Here is a 23,911-nt window from a genome sequence, read left to right as displayed (position 1 = left end):
ATATGGAAATTTAGTGAGTGTTATTTTCTTTTCCGTTGCAGGATTACGGATATGTCAATAAAGCCATTGGCGATAACGGACTTAGGTAAGTAATTTTCATTTATATATTTCGTTATGTAATATTTTTCTCACTTCAAATTCATATATATATATAAATATTTCAACGGAATGTTTACAGATGAAATAAAATCCATGCATAATAAAGGCCTGTCAGTTTATGAAAAAAAAATTTATTTTCACCTTTTTAAGTAAATTGACTTTAAATATTCTGGCTATAGCAACAGTGTTTGTTGAGTGTCACACGAACTTGCTGAAGGTTATAAAATAAAACTTTAAAATTAATATCTCGGAATAATCATAAAGTAATAATATTAAAATAAGTTAATAAAATAGATAATGAAATCTATTAAATCTGAGATCTTTAAGCACTACGGGATTGTAAAAGTGTTTCCTTAATTTGAAATTTTGTCAAATAAAAATTCATAAATATAGCCTTTGGTTAATTTTCTTATGAAAACCTTTAATATTTGATTAAGTCTAAGTTTTATTCAAAAAGTTAATCTGAGTTAGTCCTTTTATGCCTAGTACAGTAGAAAAAATTATTTATTCATTATTTTTTAAATAATTTGACGTATGAAATTGCAACTAACAAGTAGCAAAAAATTTCTAAAATATTAAAAAGGAAAAGTCAGTTGTTTTATTTAAACGAGGATTGCTTTTCTATGTATATACTCAGAGTTAAAATTAATAAATTAGAAAACGGACGAAATATTTTATAAATGACAAAAATTATGAAATTTTAAATAGCTTATTACCCATTTATTTCTTGTAATTACGGGTTTTAAAAATATGATTCAAGAATATTTTTAAATAAATTACCTTAAGTAGTGCGCGAACTTCTTTTCTTCTCAGTTTGCAAAATCATTAAAAAATTCAGTCACTTGAAAATTATTTCATTTACGTTAATTAAAAATTTCTTCCTCATCTAATGCGAAATACTTAAAATTTTCTTTAACTTATGAAAATAACGGGAGAAAAACCTTTTAGTCGTTTTGAGCGTAACAGGTAACTAGTTTTCATGTTCGCCGTACAAGCGCGTTCAAAAACACTTTCTTTTTCAAGCATAAATATTTCCGTTTAGTCTCTCATTAGCTTTCTGAGACGTTGTCATTTGCATACATTGGATTCGATACTTTAATATCAGTTTTACTGTAATTGTATGATTGACATGGAGAAGAAATTAGCGAAATAAAGTTTGCAAAAATATTATAATCTGAAAACTTTAGGCTGTAACGCAAAATCTTAAAGGAGAATTCAACATAGGAAATTTTAAAAATTAACATACATTTAAAAAAAATAAAAAGCATAAAAAAAACTTACAAATATTTCGCTTCTCGTTTTAAATAAAGAGTTAAAAGTAGTATCTGTTGTTTCCAATTCATGAAATTAAATCTTAAATTTGAATGATATTAAAACTTGATTCAAATAAAATATCAATCTTAAAAGCTTCATAGTTCGTTTCTCCGATTTTTTCTTTCTTTTTTTTGGGGGGGGGGAGGGAGTGTAAAATGGTGAAAAAGGAAAAATAGCAAAAAGTTAAAAAATATTAAAAATAAATAAATGGAAATATAGGAAGATATTTCCATTTTATACTAAAAACTAGGGGATAACAATCAGATTTTATTTTTAATAGACGCAACAAAGTACTCAAGAAGCACAATTAAAAATTGTGCAGTCAGAGTATCAGAAACTTATTTTTTTATGACATTTGTAATATAAAACAACGTTTATTGCGAAGTGTTGTTAACTCCATATAAAATGAATTTGCAAACGCTGTATAGCAACGGAGTTTTTATATTAACGAAGACTGATGAAAGCTCTTATTCTGTGTTGAGATTGGCAGCAACATCTACTTGGACGCGATTTTAACAAAATTGAGATCAATAGAATCCACTTCGAGGTGTTTAAAAGGGGTAATTAATGAAATGGGGCGAACATTCACAGAAATAATTTTGAAAGGTGGTTTCTGCTGAAAATAACTAAATTTTGTGACATAGAAGCAAATGTTAATTTTTTTCTAGTTTAAGTAAATAATTGTTACGTGTTTTAGACAGATTTTATATCATGTTTCGTACTTTATTAAGGCATATGCGCTATATTTACTTCGTAATTTTTTTTTAATAAAACACCAACGTGTTTTGAAGTCGTAGGAGAAATGTACACCTTCAATAGACGAAAAATCATAAGATAGAAACTATACACAGTACGGCACGCAATGCTTAGCGTTCAGAAAATTTGTTTAGATGCGACAGAATTTATTTTTGTCTTCTTTCAATATCTAGCAGACAGTTTGTAATAAAAAATTACAAAACCTGTTACGGCTATTGCGAAAATGCGAGTAAATGCGTGCATTGCCGATAAAGCACGTATTTTCCTTTTCCGCTTCCTTAAATTTCTACAACATATCGAAATGTAAATGTAAACGAATGTGCAAAATTCTCTGTGAGTTATATGAGCAGAAAATATTTATTTTACATGTCATCAAATGACAAAATAATAAGAAGAAACTGATCATGTAAGAAAAACACGCAGACGTCGAGACTCCTGAGTGCTTTAATATTATTTTTGAAAGGGAATATAAAAAAATTTATCTTAGGAATATTAGAAACATTTAGATCGGGAATAAAAGAGTAGAATTTTATTGAGAATCGAATACATTAATTATTTCAGGGCATTAAAATACGTATTTTCTTCTTAAATGGATATTTTTTAACAAATATTAAGGTCTGTTTCGCCTTTTTGCTGCTTGAAGAAGAGAAACATGTATCATGTTCTCTATAAATGCATACACATTTTCTCTGAACCCATTGCTAGTTTAAAATTGTGTTTTTTCAAATTTTTAAATCTCCCTAAGATGACCGCTCCCGATTTTGGATCCGCTGCCCTTTCGTAGAGAATAAACGCTTTAGAGATAGGATATTTCATTTTTATGTATGTTTATGTATTAAGTTTATGTATGTCCTAGGAAATACTGTTAATTTTTTAATGATGGCCGTCTTCGGAAAATGGTCTGTTCGAGAAATTATGTCACGGTCAGATAGATGACCGTGCATGATAACGTATACATTTGAAGAGCCATAAAACAGATCGAATATGAGATTAATGTTCCTATAATACATCTTCTGAAAAATGCGAATTATTCGAGAAAAATTTTGTGAATGCTAACGTAATTTTATGTTAATATCTTATTTTTTTCATTATCGTATATATGCATAATATAGGTAAACATGCATGTTAAGTATAAATTTGGCAAAAATTCCATGAATATATGTGACAAAATTTGTTAGAAAGTTTTCACATGAGGATCATTCAAATTATCTGTGTTAACCCTTGAGTTGTTGTTTTAAATACCAAACCAAATATTTCTACACCAAGCAAATAATGTACCGCGCTATAAACATATTTTATTAATTTCTATGATGCCGTAAATGTTCATAAAAGATATCAGTTAGATATACAGTAATTTAATTCAGCGCTTCAATTCAGTCAGAACTCTGAAATGGGATGACACGTCTTGTTACGAAACTGAATCGCAATATCAGTTAGAAAAACTTTTATTTATGTAATCTTTCTTTTAGCGTTTATTAATGTTGATACTGTCGTTAGCTACTGCACGAATGTCACACTTTCCCTGGGAAAAGTCAAAAACGAGTTTACACTGTCAAAATACCCAAACGTAAGAAATATTAGAAACACCCCAGGCGTAGAAAATACAAACTGAGAGGAGAGAATTTGATCTAGATGACATAAGCCGAAGAGATGAATTTCTGCGTAAGTTTTAAGAGTAAGAGGTCAAAAGTGTAGTTAATGGGGTATTGAAAGCTTAACACATGATTTGTTATTATTATGATTATTATAACGCTAAAAATAATCTTAGACTGGTATAAAATTTGAATAAAATTCTTATCAGTTTCGAAGGCAATCAGCCATGAATCCCTTTTCCTTAGTTGGAGGGGCGACTGCATCTACGCCAACCTAAGGCTGCATTTTCCGTTAATTTTAAATTTTACAATTAAAAAAAAAATTCTGAAAGTTTTTCAGATTTTATATTACGCTCAAAGGGCGTTTTTTTAACGTTTTTGTGTTACCTTTATTTATTAAATATCACGTTCTTCGCACTTAAACGATAAAATTCAATTAAACAGCAGCAATATCGAAAAATAATTTAAAAATGAGCATATCTTTAGAATTTCCGATAAACAGTTTCGCGCCCTGGATATATATATATATTTCCGTACAGTGTTGCCATAGCTCGTTTTGAAATCGTTTTGTTAATCAGAAATTCGTTAAAATGTTGCAAAATATGAAATCGATAATAAAACAAATTCCAAATTTGGGGTTCCATATGCCTATATTTGGTGGAGGATCACGTTATTCAAAATTTGATGGCTGTAGGTACCGTTGTTTTATCACAATGAGAGAAACGTACATACTTTTATGAAAATTCTTCATTATTTAATTTCTTTTAATATAACACAGGACGATAATATTTGGCGGCAACAATTTTAAAAGTGAAACGGACATTTAAAGATTTCAACGCAAAATGCCAAAACGAACTTCTGGGCTAACGCCCTTTATTCTAATGATGTGTTTCTCTTTCGATTAAGCATGAGATGTTGCTAACAGTGGATAATAGAAAGATAGAGAAAAACTGAAATTTTCTGTTGTAAGTTGATAGATAACTTAAAATTTGCTGAAAGGTGTTTCTGAGTCAAATTTCTGTGACCAGTCATGTGGTCAATGTGAAATTTAATGGCTAACCTATATTAACATATTAATGCACATTTTAATACGAGATTTTATAAATAAAATTCTTCAAGGGATATTTTTCATTTAAATGTACACTTTTCATGAATTTTTTCAATAAGATATCCATTTAACAACTTTAGATGAGGCAAAAATATGTTCAGGGTTAACTTTTATCTCTGTGCTCTGTCTTGCTCTCAGTTATTTATTCGCTTTCCATTTGGTATATTATTTCATTTAGTTTTTTAGATATTTTTATTTAATACCCCAAAGGAACGGTGCCCGAAGGGCTATTAGTCTCAAAACGGCATTTTGTAGCGTTTCACTATAAACGGTGAATCACTTTTTATATTATTGCCATCAAAATATTATCGCTCTGTAAAAAATTAAATAATGAAGCATCTGCATGAATGTATGTATGTTTCTTGCATTGTGAAAAAACGGCTTTACCTGGAGCCATCAAATCTTGAATAACGTAATCCTCCACCCGAACATGAGGCACCTTGCTGCCCGAATCTTGAATTCCGAATTTATTTTATTATCTATTTCATATTTTGTAAAACTTTAACGAATTTTTGATTAACTAATTCAACGGTTTCAAAGGTAGCACAGTTAAAAAAAAATTATCTCCAGCGCGGGGCTGACTATCGAAAATTTTAAAGATATGGATTTTTTTAAATATTTTTTATATTGCTGCTGAATTGAATTTTATATGATATTTATTAAATTTAAAGCTTAAGTATTAAGGTAAAACGTTAAAAAATAAGCCTCTTTGGACGTAATATAAAATCTGAAAGCTTTCCGTTCCGCAGATGTTTTAAAATCCTTAGCGCCCATCATGGTGGTAAATGATGGCGTAACGTTTCTAACTTAAAAATGTTACATTCGTTATTCAAAATGAATTCAAAAGATTTATATCTACATAATTCAAACACGCATCTGATTAAACCAATCTGTTAGGCAGAAATAACTTAACCAGTATAATATTCTTTGTAAAAGAAAGTATAAAGACTAGCAAAATAAAAATTATCGAAAAATGTCAGTGTTTGCTTTCTCGAGATACACCACTACTTATATGCTACTCTAAAAAATTCTGAGTACTTGTAATAAAAAAGAAGAAAGAAGTAAGAGAAAAAATTTTTTTTAAAAGACGTATTCTTAGGTGTAAAAAATAATATTATTCCAAAAATTATGCTAATCTTCTATTGTGCATCATTTATTTACATAAAAGATGAAAATATATTATACTAGTTTAACCTAGAAAACTAAATTTTCCCTTTCATTACAATTTAATGTAAGTGGGTAGAAAAACCTAGGATATAGAAATATAGTAGAAAAAGAAAACTTCGGGCAAAATATTTAAAATGTTAAGTTTTTTCCTTTTGTGAAAAAAGAGAAGATTTTGTAAAAGGTTATGTAATTTCTTCATGCTTGATTTAATTTATATCTAACTGAGCATAATTTTTCAGTTTTGGAAAAAAAAGTATTGATACGCAGAGTCGCGTCCCATTAAATTAGTCTTTGAATAAGATAGTTTTTACTCTATCATTAAAAGTATAAGAAATGTAAAAAACCAAAAAATAAAGAGTCACTGAGTATTAATTGTATATAACATTTACTTTATAATAAACATTATCTTTTTTTATGATGTCTCAATTGTATTTTGGCAACTTCCCCCTCCCCCTTGCTCAAGTATGTTCCTGACTTATAATTTTTACCATTTTTTGTTGTATTATTTTAAGTAAAGTTAGAATTATAAAGGGAATATTGTTTGTCACATTATTAAATGCTTAAAATATTATTTTAATTTTCAAAAGGAAAGAAACGTAATTTCAAATTAAACTGTCATCTTTTATACTTCGAAAATAAACTGCGATGTTTTACTAAATGGGAAAAATTAATAAAATTTTTGACAACTTGATAAAAACTATAATATTATTATTAAATTAATATTTTTGGTTTTGATATGCGTTCGTTGTCTTGAACTTAAGATTTTGATTTATTAAACTAAACTTAATGAGCAGTGTGAAATATCAGGAATTAAAATTTTTGTAAAGATATTAATTTTAAGCTGTAAGTGGTAAGAATTAAATTAAAATTAAATTATTATATTTTTATTAGGTATGAATGTGTTGAGCATTCATTTAGAAGAAAGACTCTATACTTTTGCTTTAAAACTGTAAAAAGAAAACATTAAAATATGACGTATATTACTTTCTTCTTGACATGTATTTAAATTGGTCTTTCAAAGTTAAAAAGGAAATATATTTGCTTTTATTATTTCTCTGCACGCAATTAAAAATCTCTGACAAACATTTCTTTCAGCAAATATATAAATATATATGAGATAAAAACTATGTTAAATTGTAGAGTATTGTGTAAAATAAGCAAATGAGTAATGTAATAATAACAGTAAAAATTATAATTTCATAATATTACAACTATATTTATGATGATGAAAAAGTATTTTTTAAAATTAGTTGTATTATACAATTTTAAAATTTGCTGTGATTTATTTAATATGAAACTAAAACATTTTCTTATTTTAAAGTATTGTAAAATGGACTTTGACATTAATAACATGGGAAACTAACAAAATACGATTGAACTATAAAATAAACTTTTCTGAAAATGAGCAGGTTCCATAAAAGCTAATCAGCGTAACTACTTTCTGATGGCTGTGGGTCTAGTAGTGGCTATTTCAAAATGTTTACATTTTTAATAGCTTTGCGGAAGAAGGGAAGCAAGCAGCAGTCTATCCAAGCGAAAGTGCAGAAAGCAAGTGCGTGCATACACACACATATATATAAGCAAACAAGGTAATTATAAGTAATAAATTGCCTAATACTTGCGCTGAAGCTGCAAAATAATAAAATAATAATTTGTTATAAAAATATGTAAATCAAAATTATAATTTGAACTAGTGATAACCCCTTAATTCCCACTCTGTATTTTAAAAATAATAAAAAATTTTCTGGACTGCGGCATTTCTAGATCAATCTATCTTGCATGGCTTGCATAACGCTGATGACGTAGCAACTTGTACTCAGAATTTGGAGAACTGAAACCTTTCTAACCTAAACCAAAACCTTCCTCTTGAAGAGCCTCCATGCTGAATAACTGCTCACTTTAAATTCAACCTTTGCTGCCTGGACGCTATTTCGCTCTCTTCCTATCGCAGCGGTATTAAAAAATGTAAATATTCTTGAATAAGCACGAGTAGAGTGCGAAGTAAATTGTAGATATAAATGTCAACTGAAATAAAAATGAAAATTTAATCTGAAATTTTGCTGTTTATTACGGAATCAAAATTTTAGCATTCTGCGCAACCAGAATTCTTCCTCTTCAGTATGGATCTACATTCTATGCCATCAACTTTGTTACGTCTTTTTCTGTTTATGTTACGTTATCTCTACGTATAATAAAAGGAAGAGATCGTGTGTGTGTGTGTCTGATATTTTTTTTTTTTTTTTTTTTATTTGTTTGGTTTTTGAAATCGCATCAAATCCATCGCAGGCAGCCATTTTTGCTGATATGAGCACTGTTGCCACTCGGAAAAATGAGAGCGATAATTCTGTGCAGTTTTTAAATTTAGTGTTTCTCTTGTATACTGGACGTTTGTCGAGAGGTACTTGCATACGATGTTTGTCGAGGAGACTTTTCCAGTAGATTTAAAAGCCAGACAATGCCCGTATATATGTAGAACGCATAAGGAAGTCATATTACTTAAAACTGAGTAATCTAAAATTAGTTTTTCCTTATAGTAAAGTTCTTTGCTAATTAAAAAAAAAAAAAATATTTTCATAACAGGCCTTCATACATGTATTTTGATTTCTGTTTAACCATAATAAGGTTTTCATTAACATAAAAATTATCAATTTTGCTCAAGCTATTTTTGAAAGACTCGTATACTTTTATAAGTCTTTAAAAAAATACTGAAACGTTATTGTTTTAGGCGTAATTCTAAGCTGTTTGTTTCAAAAATTCATTAGTTCCTCATTCACCATAAACCAAATTCTAAAATTTTACTTACTAAAGGCGGCAAAAAGGAATCAAAGCATGAAAAATTGCTTTTCACTTCATTTAAGGAGATCTAATGCTGTTTTGTGTAAAAAAGGGGGGCCAAATAATTTTTGTACACCAGTGCAAGACCACTCGTACATTTACAACACAACAATAAACAAATAAAGGGGTTATTAATGTTTTCTTTTAAGTATGCATTTTGTTCAGCTTTTAGAGTGCTTGGAGCGTTAAAAGCATGGCATATATATGTTAAATAATGACTTTCTAAATTATAAAAATAAACAGCCATTATTTATTTTGAAGTGATCGTTAATGTAATGTTAACTACTCTTTCGTTATACCATCATATTAATGAGGGCATAACTAAAGGTTTATGATTTGCAAAGAAGCCGGTAAAAAAAGTTCTTTAAAAATAATCTTAATTCACTTACTGACTGCATTTTAATAATTACCTAGAGGATAACTGCGTTATGCAAGAGACTGGTGGATTTAAAAAAAAAAGTTTATTAAGCAACCATCTGTGCATACTATCGAAAAATTGGCGTGACTGTGTTATTAATAATTTCTAACTGTAGCTCGTGGCTCCTAAAATATTTTATATAGCGTCTGCTGTTTCGCGTAGGATTTTGCGCTAATCAATAGCAAGTATTTCGGTTATAAAACATTGTTTATTTGCTAGAAAGAAAGAAAAAGCATTATGAAAGATCTAAGTTATTTATTATTATATTTTGCAGTTTTTCAGCAGACCATTCCCTATTATGCTAGAGAGTTTTCGGCATAATTTAGATTTCATTGTCACCGACTTGACCTTAAACCTGCCGTAACATCTGCAGTTTTTGAGAAAGCAAAAATTTACATAGAAGTGATGTCTTTAAGAAGGAGGAAGGAAAAATATTGGAATTACACTTTTAGCGACAAGCGACAGAATTTTGCGTATTTTGGAAACTTCTTGTAGGCGAACAGTATTGGGTAACCATTGTGACAGTGAAACATCTAACTCCGTTCTAGTTTGAACCGAGATACCCTAGGGCCTAGGGTGTGATATCTTCAGGTTTTTCTACCAAACTCTGCACAGGCTGTGCCACCATCTTCTTGAAAGGACTTTCACATCATTGTATCTTACATGCCTACTTCATGGCCATGCCAAAGAAACCAATTGGAGTAGGGAAGCTTATGAATATATATATAAAATACTGGGTACGAGAGGATTTTGTTAATTTGAAATCTAACACTTAACATAATTCCGGAAGAGTAAAAATTCTAGTTAATAAAAGTTCTTTATACGCTAATAAACGAAATACAAAAAATCACACTTTTATGTGCAAAATCCGCAGAGAAGTTTGTAATTAACAGCAATTTCATTGGCAGCTTTTGTTTTATAGTTTTTAAAAGCGTTTTTTTATTTTGTAAACTTCCGTTTTGCTAATCTTATCGTACGTGAAGTTATGATATAATACTATACCTTCCAATAGTACCTGTGTTTACCAAAAAATATTTTGCATTGAATGTGGATCAAATGCTATTTCACTCTGAGATCACTTTTTTTTTAAAGAAATGGCTCCTTTTTAAAATTTTCTTTTATGTATTACGTAGGTTTATTTATTTATTTTATACACCGTTATTTTTATATATAATTTTTAATTTTACATAACTGTCACTCAAAATGTATAAAATTTACTCAACTTTATTATTTTTACTTCGCACGCATTTTTAAATTATTATATAATGGAATTCTGTTTATCATTGAGGGAAGTTTTTAATAATTTAAATTCTATTTTAAATAATTACTTGCCATTTAAAGTATTTAAGCGAAACTTAATTGAATTCATGCAAAGCTGGATTGAAGTACGTCTATTTATTTAAATAATTCCTGAAGCATCGCAGCTAGTAATTTGAGCTCGCAGTGTTGTTAAATTTGCATTTCTAAATTACTACAAAGGTACATAAAGCTGTAGGTTGACAATAATTTTGCAACTCAATGCTAATTAAGAATACGATGCTAAATTTCGCACCACCGTCATCTCGAAATAAACGCTAACTCTTGAAATCAGAGTAGGCCGTGCTAGGAAAATTAATCTCATTAATAAATAGTTCTACTTTTATGGCTGTCGGCAATGAACATATTTTGCTAAACTATGAAAATAATTTCAGCGTTTAGAAGAAATAGACTAAGAATGTTTTAAATTCGGCCTAGAACATATATGAAACAAAACAAATAAAAATCCATAGATCATTTAAAATAAATTCAGAGAAATTTAAAAATTTATAAGATTTAATAATTGAATAGAGATAATTTAAAAATTTATAAGATTTACGGGAAAAGAATGTTACTTTAAATGCAGCTTGTTTTTATTCATCAAAAGTATTATTTTGACCCAGTAAGGTTTCTTTTCATTCTGTACTGAGATGAATGCATGTTATTTAAATAAAAAATAAAACGAGGTTATTCTTAAAAAATCTGATGTGGACAGCAGATGACCATACGGACTATTAAATTATACACAATATTTTCTGTATTTCATTTAAACTTATTTCCTCGAATTTTGTTAGAGATATAGTTCTCATTCAATGAATTCAGTTCTCACTTCGCGGCAAAGCAAAAATACTAATGTCTTCGTTAAAAATTGTAAATTACAGAAAAACATAAATCACCAAATACAGTTAAAACAGTTATGAAAACAATTTTTACAATTAAAATTAGAGTTTTTATGCAAAAACAAGCAATTCGGCCAGCGGCAAGAAGGCAAAATTTTCGGTGCACAGTTCGCTTTTCGTTCCACTCGTAAAAAAAGCACTGAAGATGCAGAAACTGACTTAATTCAGTATTCCACTAAGTTTCAAATGTAAACAAATGGTTTTTCATTAGGCTTAACTCACCACTTTTAAATTGTTGATAATTCTACAGCTATTGCATACAGATTAACTAAAGCCATAAAAACCTTAACCGGAACATAAAAACCACATAATTCAGTCACTTTTAAAGCAAAAAATTCACAGTTCACCAACATATAAAAATAATAAAAATTGAGCTCACCGAGCCGGGTGGGTGGGGATGCATATTGGAAGTATATATATATATATATATATATATAAACCGAGTGGGAATGTATATGTATTTATATACGATTGGTGCCGCCGATTTCAGTGGAAAAGTTGTGTCTACAACTGCATGTTATACCAGTCCCATATACAAAATTTACACGTTCTACGGCTATTCGTTCTTGAGTTATGCGAGATATATACATACGCAGATGTGAAGGAAAAAATTCTTTTCTGAATCCATTTTACAATCCTTTTTGTCAAAAACAGTCCTTTATTCTCTCCGTGCGTACAGATGTTAAGCAAAAGCATCGTTCAAATGGTTTTCGAGAGCGGTTGAAATAAATAGTTTCGTTGAAATATGATGCTTGAAATTTTTCGCGATTACAATACTTCCTTTACTCCGTATAAAGAAGTAAAAGGTCCATCGTTGATAATATTAACACACTTTATTTAGATTTTAAGAGGACATAACTATTCCATCTTAATTAAAACTACAAGTACTATTTTTATATCAAATACATAGAACACTCTTCTGTAATTGTCATTCCAAGCCATTCAAAGCATAACTCTGTTTCCTTTATTTTCTGGATCTTTATTTCTTTTATTATTTCCGAAAGTCATTTTAATTTTACATTTCGCAAAACTGTACAGACCTCTTCAAACTTTCCCGATTAATGAGGTTAAAAAGTTATAAACCCTGTAATTTCAGGTCCACGAAGTATACTGTAGTAACTGTTTTAAAATTTTGACCTAGTTTCTAAAATTCACCTCGTACTCCCAATACGAACTCATCCATCTGTTATCTATTATGCTGTGTTCGTTGATACTTCCCCCCTTTCCTAGCTGCAGTAGTTATTAATGCGTTTCTCTGTTTCCTATTTCTGTTCTGTGATATCATGTTAGATATAGCATGTTAATTGCATGTGATTTGCATATACGATCTGCTTCACACCGCGCCACACCCAAGAAAAGGATTAAGGAAACTTAAGATCATTATTATTTGAGGGTTGGGCAAAGTAAGTCAACAGTGCAAGATTTTTATTTACTTGATTTTTCGAAAATACTGCAACGTCTAATCTAAAATCAATTCAGACCGCTGGTTTATTGTATTTTTTATTATGTTAGACGGTAGAGCATTAGTTTTGGTTCCTTCTAAGCCGCTTGTTAAATGTAGTATGTGGACCTTAAAAATGCCTTTAGTGGAGTTTTTCCAGATTTTTGGGCCGTTATGTTACCCTGTTATCGTTCATCTGCCATAAAAAGTGTTACCTCGAACCATATATTTCCCACGCGGCCGAGCAAATTCTAATAGAGCAATTCTAATAGAACGAGAAGCACCCCAATTTGAAATTTAAATTTAGGCAAAAAAGCAACCTTAGACAGGTGTAGATTTTAAATGAAATTAATTTTATTGAATAAGTAAATCTCATTCAAGTATTCAGTTTATGGAAAAAGTCTAATTTAGATTGGCGTAGATTTTAAATAAAATCCGGTTTATTAAGTAAATGAAACTTATTACGTATTTTTGAATAAAATTCATATTTATTATAATTGATTTTTATTTTAAATTTATGCCAGTATATAGTTGCTTTTTAATATATCTTCCAAATTATTATTCGGTTGTTTAATAAATTGAGCTATTTAAAGGCAATGAACGCAGTTCGAGTCCGAATTTTGAATTCGGTTTATTATTTATTTCATATTTGTAAAACTTCAATGAATTTTTCATTAGAAAACTCAGAGATTTGAAAGCGAGCAGTGGCAACTCTGTGCGGAATAAGACATTTTTATTTCCACCGCGCGAGACTGTGTATCGGAAATTCTAAAGATATGCTCTTTTTGCGATATTGCTGTTGGATCGAATTTTATAGTTTAAGTGCGAAGAACATGATATTTAATAAATAAAGGCAACACACAAAACGTTTAAAAAAGCCGCTTTGGGCGTAATGTAAAATCTGAAAGCATTCAGTTTTTTTTTTTTTTTTTTTTTAAATTTGAATGCGCAAGATTGGAGCATACCAGATGCATTTTAATTTTTATCGTTATAATTTAAATCTTAGAGATCACCTCGCATTATTAATTAAAATTTTCTTAGTTTTCATTGCGTGCCTATTGATTGGGATGATTAAATCATAAAACGCAGCTGCAAAATTAAATTTCTGAAATACGTGTAATCCATTTGCGCAGACCATCACGAGTTTTAGTAATATGGGATTATTCCCTCTTGTTAAGTTTATTTTGTCATTATGTTTTGTAAATGCTTTCCTTGACTGCTCAACAAACACTTTTTTCCATTTCCGACTAATACTTGATGCATCCAGGCAATTAAATATATCAATATTTCTTTTATGACAATTTTTGATTGTTGAAGTCGAAATCCGTCCTATCGCCATCAAAATTACCAGCGGGCGATTACACAAAGAGTTACGAGTAAAAGTAAGACAGGGGGATTTATCGCTGACATCCGTTTGCGATGTTTTACATGCTTGGGTAGTAATCTTCAGTTCCTTGTAGATTTTGGATTGATTGTTTTTTTCACACTCTGTCGCCGGTGTGATTCTAATGCATTGGTCTTTAACACTCCCACTTTCTTTTAAGGAAGCCCGCGAGCTGGAAAATTTTTGAAAAGGAAAAATTTCGTTGCTGTTTTGAAAGCTACGCCATGCATTGAAGATGGTACTTAGAAGCTTAAAATCCTAGAAAATAAAAATCGGAAACGTCTGTGTTTTAGCATCAACTTAAAACGAAGCGTGGATCAGTGGTTCCGGTGTGGAATCAAGCGTAATTCAGGCATTTTAGCGTAGAATGAATCGTAGACGATTTGGAACCAGTTGATGAAATTAGACTGACTTATAAAATAAAGATGGAAAATGTTTCTATTTTGACAAACTTGGAAGCAATCGTGGATCAGCTGTTTTGTTTAAGAATCAGGCATATTTAAGGAATTTTAGAGTAGAATTCATCGTTGACGATTCGTAACCAATCGATCAAACTATTTGGAATATCTAATGACTTTTATAAATATGTAGAGTCATTAGGTATTTTTGAAGTAGGAGACATGCAAAATGTACAGTACCCTCACCGGGACTCGAACCCTAGACCTCTCGAATATCCTTCTAATTACACCATGCGGTAAAGAGAGAGAAAGTACCTTATATACGTACCATTTAAAGGGACACTGGGGATGAGGGAACCCAGTCGCCAAATCCTGGGGCGGAAGAATTATCGTCTACCACCTTTTCGTTCGAGTGACACTTGTAGGCTCATTAGGTTTCTCTGAAGCAGGAGACGTGAAAAATGTACAGCGCACTCGGTGGGACTCGAACCCTGGACCTCTCGAATACGCGTTGAGTATGCTTCCAATTACACCATGAAAGCATATGGAAAGGAGGGAGAAAATACTTTATAAGTAAAGTGTTATACCCACTAAATATTTCAAATAAAGTTGACTTCATTTATCAGATTTCAAAACACTGTATTTCGTAAATCATATCAAATAAAAAAGCAATTTTTACATTAAAGGAAGTCTCTCGAATGTGTGTTCCTGTTATTATACCTCTAAGTTGTACGTCAAATCTTCCTCGCACGCTGTAACAGCAGATCACCAAAGCTGCTCAGAATGCTGTCTCGGAATGTGCTCAGAATGCTGTCTCCTGTAATGTTGGGCCCCACCAGTGACCGAGTGGTAAGACCCCTGAATATTGGCAGTTCGATCCCAGGCAATGGGCTGTCTGCATGATTGGGTTTCGTGGTTTTCTCCATGTGTAATGTGAATACGGACAGTCTTCTCTCAGAAGGTTCTCCACAAAGGCATCTCTCTCCTTAGGAAGATATCCCTTGCCATCATACGCTTTGCCATAATCAAATAATGTAACCTAACATTAACTCTAATGTTGATAGGGAGGGATAAAAATATGGGAGAGAAAATGGGAAGACCACTAAGGCTGGTGTCACACCTCCATTTACTTCAGATGAACAATCGTTTCAGACAATTTTGTTGTTTTTAGCATAAAACCAAGACAGAATCGCTGTTCGTAAATTCAAGATCTTAGTAGCTATCTGAAAATGCCGTATCATGTTCCGCATGTATATTAATCCTTCCACGCAGGAGCCCATCACAGAAGTAGCGGTGTATTTCATTGTAACCATGAGGCGGAGCCCCATCTTGCTGGAATATGCAAACTTGTAGTGGTTTGGTGGATCCGTGAAACGCGCATCCCATAGTAACTATGCATGAGCAATTTTGTAGATTCTAAAACCCAAGAACGTTGTTCCTGTAAAGCAGTTTTAAAAAAGAACATATGCGTTATGCCATGTACCACAAGAAAATCCAATTTACAAGTGCAAGGTATTTTCTAATACTCAAAGCACATGAGCAAGATGAGTATCCATAACTCAAAGCACCTGATGCAATCCGTAATTTTTTAAAACCCGATGAATCCTTTTTAATAGAATGTAGAATTAACATTCCTTTTTATTCTTCGTATAACTGTGCATGCTTTCTTAGGCACATCTTGAATGATTTAAGCTAATGTTAACCAGTTAGATCGTGCGCCAGTAAAACTGCATGTTAACAGAAATTAGTGCTATACTGCTCATTAGAAGTTAGTAAACATTGGTTTAGTTTACTTGATTATAGCAAAGGAGTCTAAAAGGATTGATGCTTTCATAGAAGACTTTCTAAGGTAAATTAGTTGATATCCAAGTTATACATGGAGAGACCCCTAAGACTGGTATCACACATTCATTTATTTTGGACGAACAGTTGTTCCAGACATGTTTTTCTGTCTGCTTACAATTGAAAGAAAGACGCACAATTTTGTCCTTTCTTCCCCCCCCCCTCAAAAAGTAAGCTGTTTGTTTTAACAACTAATCAGCATTGAATCCTGTATCATCAACTATCATTTGTATTGGAGACCTTTACATTTTAACCCCCAAACGATCCCCGGTGATTGGCTGCTTTCGTGAGACAAAGTAGAAAAAAAAAATTCGAAAGCATTATTCTGAAATGCTTTGAGTGTGTGACACGACGTTAAAACGCCCAGTGCAACCAAGCCATCGTTGGAATTCGAACCCCAATCAAACTGCTGGTGTTAATAGCGACTTTACTGCTCGGCCATTGGGAGGGGTCGAGCTAGTAAGGAATGTTGTTCATAATAGTTCGTACTATTTCAGCGATATGATGCGAATCTGTTCTTCTTTTGATGATTTTTTTTTTTTTTTTTTAGTTGAGTATATAACTTTCCCTATATTGTTTGAACAATAATTTTTGTGCTTTAATATCCTCGCTATGTGAATTCTTGTACACGAAAATGAATTGTTCAAACTTGTCACGAAAAATCTTTTGGAGACAAATCGCCCGGAGTAGAACAGTGATGCCTTCGTGGAGGATGGTTCCCCTTGTGTAATGTGGATCGTTACACATGGGGAAAGCCACGAAAATGCCCATGCAGTTAGTCCGTTCGCCTGGACTCGAACACCACTTCGGCACTAACAGTGTTCAACGATTTTACCGCTCTACTGGCTCCTGGTGAATCGAATTATAAAATTTAAATAAATGGTTAATGTTTTTTATTTTTAAATACACCCCGAGCATTGAAATCATTGAAATTAAACATAACTTTAAAGTACTGGTATGCTCAAAATTATTTCTACGTAATAGAAGGATTTGCTGTTCCCATAATATTTACGTGCAGTTTCCTGAAATGTAGATTACTTAAAAGTATGATTGAAAATATAACCACTTTAATTCAAAAAATACCTTTCGCTCGCGTCGTTGACTGAATTTGCTGCTCTCTTCCTATTGGCCAGTTGTAAAACGCAATTGAATTTTAAATTGATATTCCTTTTATATTATTTATTCCACATTGTATTTACTTTTTATTATGTGTCTACCTTTCCTTTTGGGTTTCAGAACTAGTTTGTAATATTTATTCTAATAAGGACCTTGGACTTTACAGGATGCTGTTCTTAGAACCCGGTAATTTATATGCCCTTGATCCCTGAACCTTAAAATATTGCAGAAATGTGTCTCGCAGTCATTCCAGCTGTCACCTGTTGAATGCAGTCCACTATTTAACTTTCAACCCTCTTTTCCTTTCTTAAAAAAGAACGAAATAATGGGGCGTGGACAAAAGCGATTGCATTTGGTAGAGCGCGTCCATAGCAAGTCAGCGGGGTGGAATCCTTATTCATTTTTTGTGATGCTAAACATCTTCAATGGAGGATGACTACGGCGATGATCTCCACTTCAGAGGATATCAGGTTACCATTCTCGGTATCTTCCTACCTGGGGATTCCTATTTCGCCAAGGTATTAAATTCATACTATTGAAGGTGGCAAGTAACCCATGAGTACTCGAGTTCCCGCGCCAGTGTCGCGACTTAAGTCTCTTCAGTTGTTAAAGTGTAGTATTATATTATATAAAAAAAAGTATGGTCTTGTCACGATTGCGTGATTTGATATTTTCTACTATAAATATTTAGCACCGCGATTGCTATGCGCATACATTTGATAGTATGAATAGGAGCTATTTTGTAGTTTGTGTGTCTGAGAAAAGGCTTGGTTTTGTCACGATTGCCCACGCATGGTTGACTTTATAAAATAAGTATACAGTATTAAAGTTTTCTCTGTGAACTGTGGTGAATATGTGTGTGGATGTTACAAAGACTGTTGGGAAAATCTTGGAAACAGTTTTGTGCGGGCAAACACCATAACCAATGAAAAAATTGTAGTCTTGGAAAACGAAAAATATTTGTGGTCAGCAAAGCGGTTTGGGTGTCCTTTAAATGTTGCATGATCTATTTATATTCTTGTAATATACGATTTATATTATTTATCTTTATATTTCTGGTAGCTTTTTAAATGCATTTTAAAAAAAAATTTGTTTACTATGCATACGTCTTATATAGTTTCATATAATATCAAAGACTGTGGATATTCAGGTTCTTTGAATGGCATATTAATTAGTTGGAATTTGTAACGCGGAAGACTTCTGCTGTGGTTTATCTGATTACGACAAAGCCTCGAGAGCTTGAGACAGGGATGCTTTTGTGGAGAACTTTCTAAGGGAAACTGGATCGTATACACGTTACACATGGGAAAAACCACGAAAATGCCCACAGCCAGACCGCTCGCGGGATTCGAACCTCGGACTGAACTACTAGTGTTCAGCGATCTAACCGCTCGGCACCTGGTAGGCTGAATTCTGTTATGAGATATCACGATTGCGTTTGCTAGTCACGTTAATATAATGTTTAACAAAATTCTGATATCTTGCAATAGCTTTAACTGCAAGAGCTGTATTCTTTCACTTGCTCTCTGTGTAATTCATTTTGCGCTCGTATCAGAAAAGATACAATGATATATAATACACTTGCACGGCAAAATAATATCGACAAATATATGCAAATATATCTGCACATTTGATTTCTTCCCCTTCCCCCCGGGATGTTTATGAACTATCTTGTTCGACATTTTTTTTTTTTTTTTTTAAACTAGTATATCACATATGAAGGAAATTTCTGAAAAATAATTTCGTAGTTTGATACATGCGTATATTTAATATAAATAAAAAAATATATGCAGATAGAAAACTTCATGCATTTCAAGCCACCGAACGCTAATAATTTTATCCACTGTTCAGTTCATTTTGGAACGATGTAAGTGCATTGAATTGTTTACTTTTCCTTTATGTTTTACTATAAATAAATTTAGGTTTTTGTTAAAAAATCTTCCTCGAAGGCTTTTTCTCCAAAACAAACAACCCTTGTGTGTTTGTCTATTAATTGTCTCTAAAGGTTTCGACCTGACAAATTACGTGATGCTAGCTGCCATGTATAACAAAAAAACGTAACAGCGTTTCCCTTGTTATGTCCTTCAAGCTATCAAAAATTCACTATATGCTTATATGGGAAGAATAAAATTCCCAATATATACAAAATATATACAAATGCAAATATTCACAATCTCAAGTTTTCGAATGTGTAATCTAGAACCTTAGTAAATAAATAAATAAAAAAAAAAGTTTGCAATTTTTTGATGATGTTAACACACTGACTCGTCTAACAGTTGTCTGGTTGAAATGTAAACAAAACAGTTGTTGCCAATTGTTAATTGCTCAAATGGTTTTTCTCCTACAAATTTATCAATTGTTCGGTAATAAGAATTATGTGTAACAATAAAATATTCTGCCCTAATTTTGGTGAAATTTAATTGTAATAGTAATATATATTGTTGCGTGCGTACGGGTTCGTTATGAAATGAATGCACAAGTCCGATGAAAAATGAACAAAAATTTATTATTATCACAACAAAAATGCTTAAATTTTCTCAAATTATCATGCAGTATTACAATATCTCACAGTAGTTTTCTTTTAACTACTCAAATGTCAATAGAACGTAATTCAAAACAGCTAAAGAACGCTAATCCGCGAATTCGCTACAATCAACAACAGTAGTTTTCTAAACAACAACAAACTAAGCAACTACTACAAACTGAGATGTTTTCCTCCTTTTATAAGATTTTAAAATCACGCGCTAGAATTTTCCAGTACTTTCTCGAAATCAAAAAGAGATATTTATTTATTTAATGCACGCGCTCTTGTATTTTCAATTTTCCGGCTTAGCTTTCTTTTAATATTCGTCACGCGCTGCACTGCGCGAGAAATAAAACCATTTAATTTCTAATTGAACTAACATTAGCTTTTTAAATACCAAATTCGTAACACTGCCCCCTTCCCAAGGACTGCACGTCCCGGGCAGTACAATCCCTGGACAGGAAGCAAAACTTACAACTGTGGCATAAATGCATTAATAAGCATTACATTACAATAATAAACAACATGAACAATAAATGCAATACATAAAACAAATCAAATGCTATCAAATACAAATCAAATACACATTTAAAAAGAAAAATGGACCATGGTCTTATACTATTTACAATTATTTACATTATGTACTATGGCCATAGTAATGAGCTAACCTGTCGTAATGAACGACTTTAGGTTTAGAGTTCGAAGACTTACGAATCCGAACCACGACGTCATTCAGCCTGTTTAGGACTGTGTACGGCCCATCCCAAGGTGACTGTAATTTCGGACAAAGTCCTTTCCGTCGAGTCGGATTCCACAACCACACCTTGTCTCCTTCGTGGAATTGATGTTCAGTAGCTCTTGTGTCGTATCGGGTCTTCATCTTCTCCGTCGCCAAGTTGACTCGCTCTCGTGCAAAGTTGTGCATCATTTCAAACCGGGCCTGGAGATCTTGAATATATTCCTCAGGCGATGAAGGAGCATCCGGAGGGCGACCAAACAAGAGATCACAAGACAGACGAAGGTCACGACCGAAGAGCATCTGTGATGGAGAATAGCCGGTAGTCTCGTGGCCAGCACTGCGGTAAGCCAGTAAAAAGAGTGGTAATTTCTTGTCCCAGTCCTGTTGGTTTCTGGAAACCACTAATGAGAGGTTATTAAGGATGGTTCGATTGAACCTCTCTACCATGCCGTCCGACTGGGGATGCAATGGCGTCGTTTGAGTTTTGTCAATGCCGAGTAGTTTGCATAGTTCTTTGATTACTGCTGAGGCAAAATTCCTTCCCTGATCGGAATGTAACTGAAGAGGCACTCCGAGCCTGGAAATCCAGTGCTGTATCATTACCTCAGCTACTGTGACAGCCTCTTGATCCGGAATAGGATATGCTTCAGGCCACTTGGTGAAGTAATCAATGACAACGAGTATGTATTTATTGCCATCAGCAGTTCGTGGCAGAGGTCCCAAGATGTCAAAGGCGATACGTTCAAAACGGCGCACCTACGTTGTAACGTTGCAGCTTGCCTCGGCTGCGTTTCCTCGGTCCTTTCTGACCTGCACAGGCATCGCAAGATCGGCACCACTTTTGCACGTCATCCTTTGCATTATTCCAGTAAAAGCGCTCACGAACTTTCTGCAAGGTCTTCATTATTCCAAAGTGACCTCCTGTAGGGCTGTTATGTAGTTCTTTAAGGACATCAGGAATCCGGGATCTTGGAAGTATCAGTTGCCATCGGAACGTCTTCCCATCATCCGATTCGAATTTCCGGTATAAGACGCCGTTTCGAATGTGAAGTGAATCCCAGAGTGCCCAGTATTGTTTTGTTGTAGGACTACAGATAGAAATGTCCTGCCAAGTAGGTTTTCTGTTTGATGACTCCATTTAATCAATTATGGGTTTAATGTCGCGATCTTCCAGCTGGTCTTTCCTGACTTCATCATCACTCCACGGGTCTCGATCAGCCGATGTTGATGTTGTAATTTGTCTTGCGACCGGAGTCAGCAGCTCGTGTTTAGCTCCCACCCTGGAACAATATCGGCAGCTTTCTTGGCAAGGTCTTCTAGACAGGGCGTCGGCGTTTCCGTGTGATGATCCCTTACGATGACGGATAGTGATGTCATATTCTTGGAGTCTCTGTATCCACCTGGCTATTTGACCCTCAGGATTTTTGAAATTTAAAAGCCACGCCAATGAGGCATGGTCCGTGCGGAGGAGGAATTTTCTCCCGTATAGATAATGATGGAAATGTTCTACAGCTTTGACTATGGCGAGCAACTCTTTCCTTGTGACACAGTAATTCCTCTCCGGTTTAGACAGGCACTTGCTCCAGTAAGCTACTACACGTTCTTGGCCGTCTATTTCTTGGGACAAAACAGCACCGACACTTTCATTGCTCGCGTCGGTGTCGAGAATAAATGGTCTGTCGAGCTGAGGATACGTCATGATTGGAGCAGATGTTAAAGCTTCCTTTAAGTTGTTAAATGCATCCTCGCATTCCTTTGTCCACAAGAATCTTTGCTTGCTCTCTGTCAGCTTGTGAAGTGGTCTTGCGATGGAAGAAAAGTTCTTCACGAATCTCCTATAGTAGGTGCAAAGCCCTAGGAAGCTTCTCAGCTGATGGACATTTTCGGGACGCGTCCAGGATTTAACCGCTGATACCTTTTCAGGATCCGTGCGCACACCTTCTGCAGAGATGACATGTCCCAGGTAAGTCACTTCCTTTCGAAACAATTTGCATTTAGCGGGAGTCAGCTTCAGATTGGCCTCTTTCAGTTTCTGAAGCACCTTTCTAAGATTTTCTAGATGCTCTTCAAAACTCTTTCCGACGATGATGATATCGTCCAGGTATATCAGACAGGCTTCGTAAGAAAGGCCTTTCAAAACAGTCTCCATAAGACGTTCGAATGTTGCCGGCGCATTACACAGTCCAAACGGCATCACTTTGAACTGCCAAAGTCCTTGTCCCGTAGTAAATGCCGTCTTTTCTCGGTCATCAGGATGGATTTCTACCTGCCAATACCCACTCTTTAAATCAAGTGTTGAGAACCACTTGCTTCCAGAAAGAGTGACTAGAATGTCATCAATTCTAGGAAGAGGGTAACTGTCTTTCTTCGTAACCTCATTCAACCGGCGATAGTCAACGCAAAATCTTGTTGAGCCGTCTTTCTTTCTGACGAGAACGATGGGAGATGCCCATGGACTCGCTGAAGGCTCGATGACATCGCCTTCTTCCATATCTTTTAACAGTGTTCGCACCTCTTCCTGTTTAGCAAACGGTAGACGTCTTGGATGTTGCTTGATCGGGGGATGATCGCCGGTATCTATTCTATGTTGTGTCAAACTAGTTCGACCCACGCACGTCAGAAGACGAGCGGGAGAAAACAACTTGAAGATCTTTAATGACGCGATCGGCAGCATTCCTCTCTTTATCGTTTAATTGCGCATTCTGCAATAACTCCGATGTAATTCTCTCTGAGGACACGGATTCTTGGATGTTACTCTTTCTTTCAACGGTGGTTACTGGAGTACATGTTGCAACCACTTCACCTTTCTTAATAACTCTCGACTTTTCAGTTACATTGGCGACTCTCACCGGGATAACCGTTCTGGATAGGTCGACGAGTGTTGAGGCTACTAATACTCCTTTTGGGATATTACAGTTATTGGGATATTCTATGATGCCGTAGCGGAAATTTCTATTTTCGGCTATGGATCCAGGAAGTAAAA

At 33.4% G+C, this 23,911-nt stretch overlaps 1 protein-coding gene across 8 annotated transcripts in view; it reads left to right on the top strand.

Moving 5' to 3' along the window:
* LOC118187993 (latrophilin Cirl-like) overlaps window positions 1-23,911 on the top strand; it is a 1,172,776-nt gene that overhangs the window by 704,732 nt on the left and 444,133 nt on the right. For all 8 annotated transcript variants that reach the window (XM_085813010.1, XM_085813006.1, XM_085813005.1 and 5 more), the window contains one exon: window positions 42-85. In XM_085813010.1, coding sequence (XP_085669136.1) covers window positions 42-85 — 44 coding nt within the window. The remainder of the gene's footprint in view (window positions 1-41; window positions 86-23,911) is intronic.

This window comes from Stegodyphus dumicola, chromosome 3 (assembly GCF_044657685.1).
Source record: "Stegodyphus dumicola isolate Sdum_Otavi_A_Nest chromosome 3, ASM4465768v1".
In the NCBI taxonomy this organism is placed as follows: domain Eukaryota; kingdom Metazoa; phylum Arthropoda; class Arachnida; order Araneae; family Eresidae; genus Stegodyphus; species Stegodyphus dumicola.
Note: the sequence above shows the minus strand (reverse complement) of the source record. Positions and strands in the feature narration are given on the sequence as shown.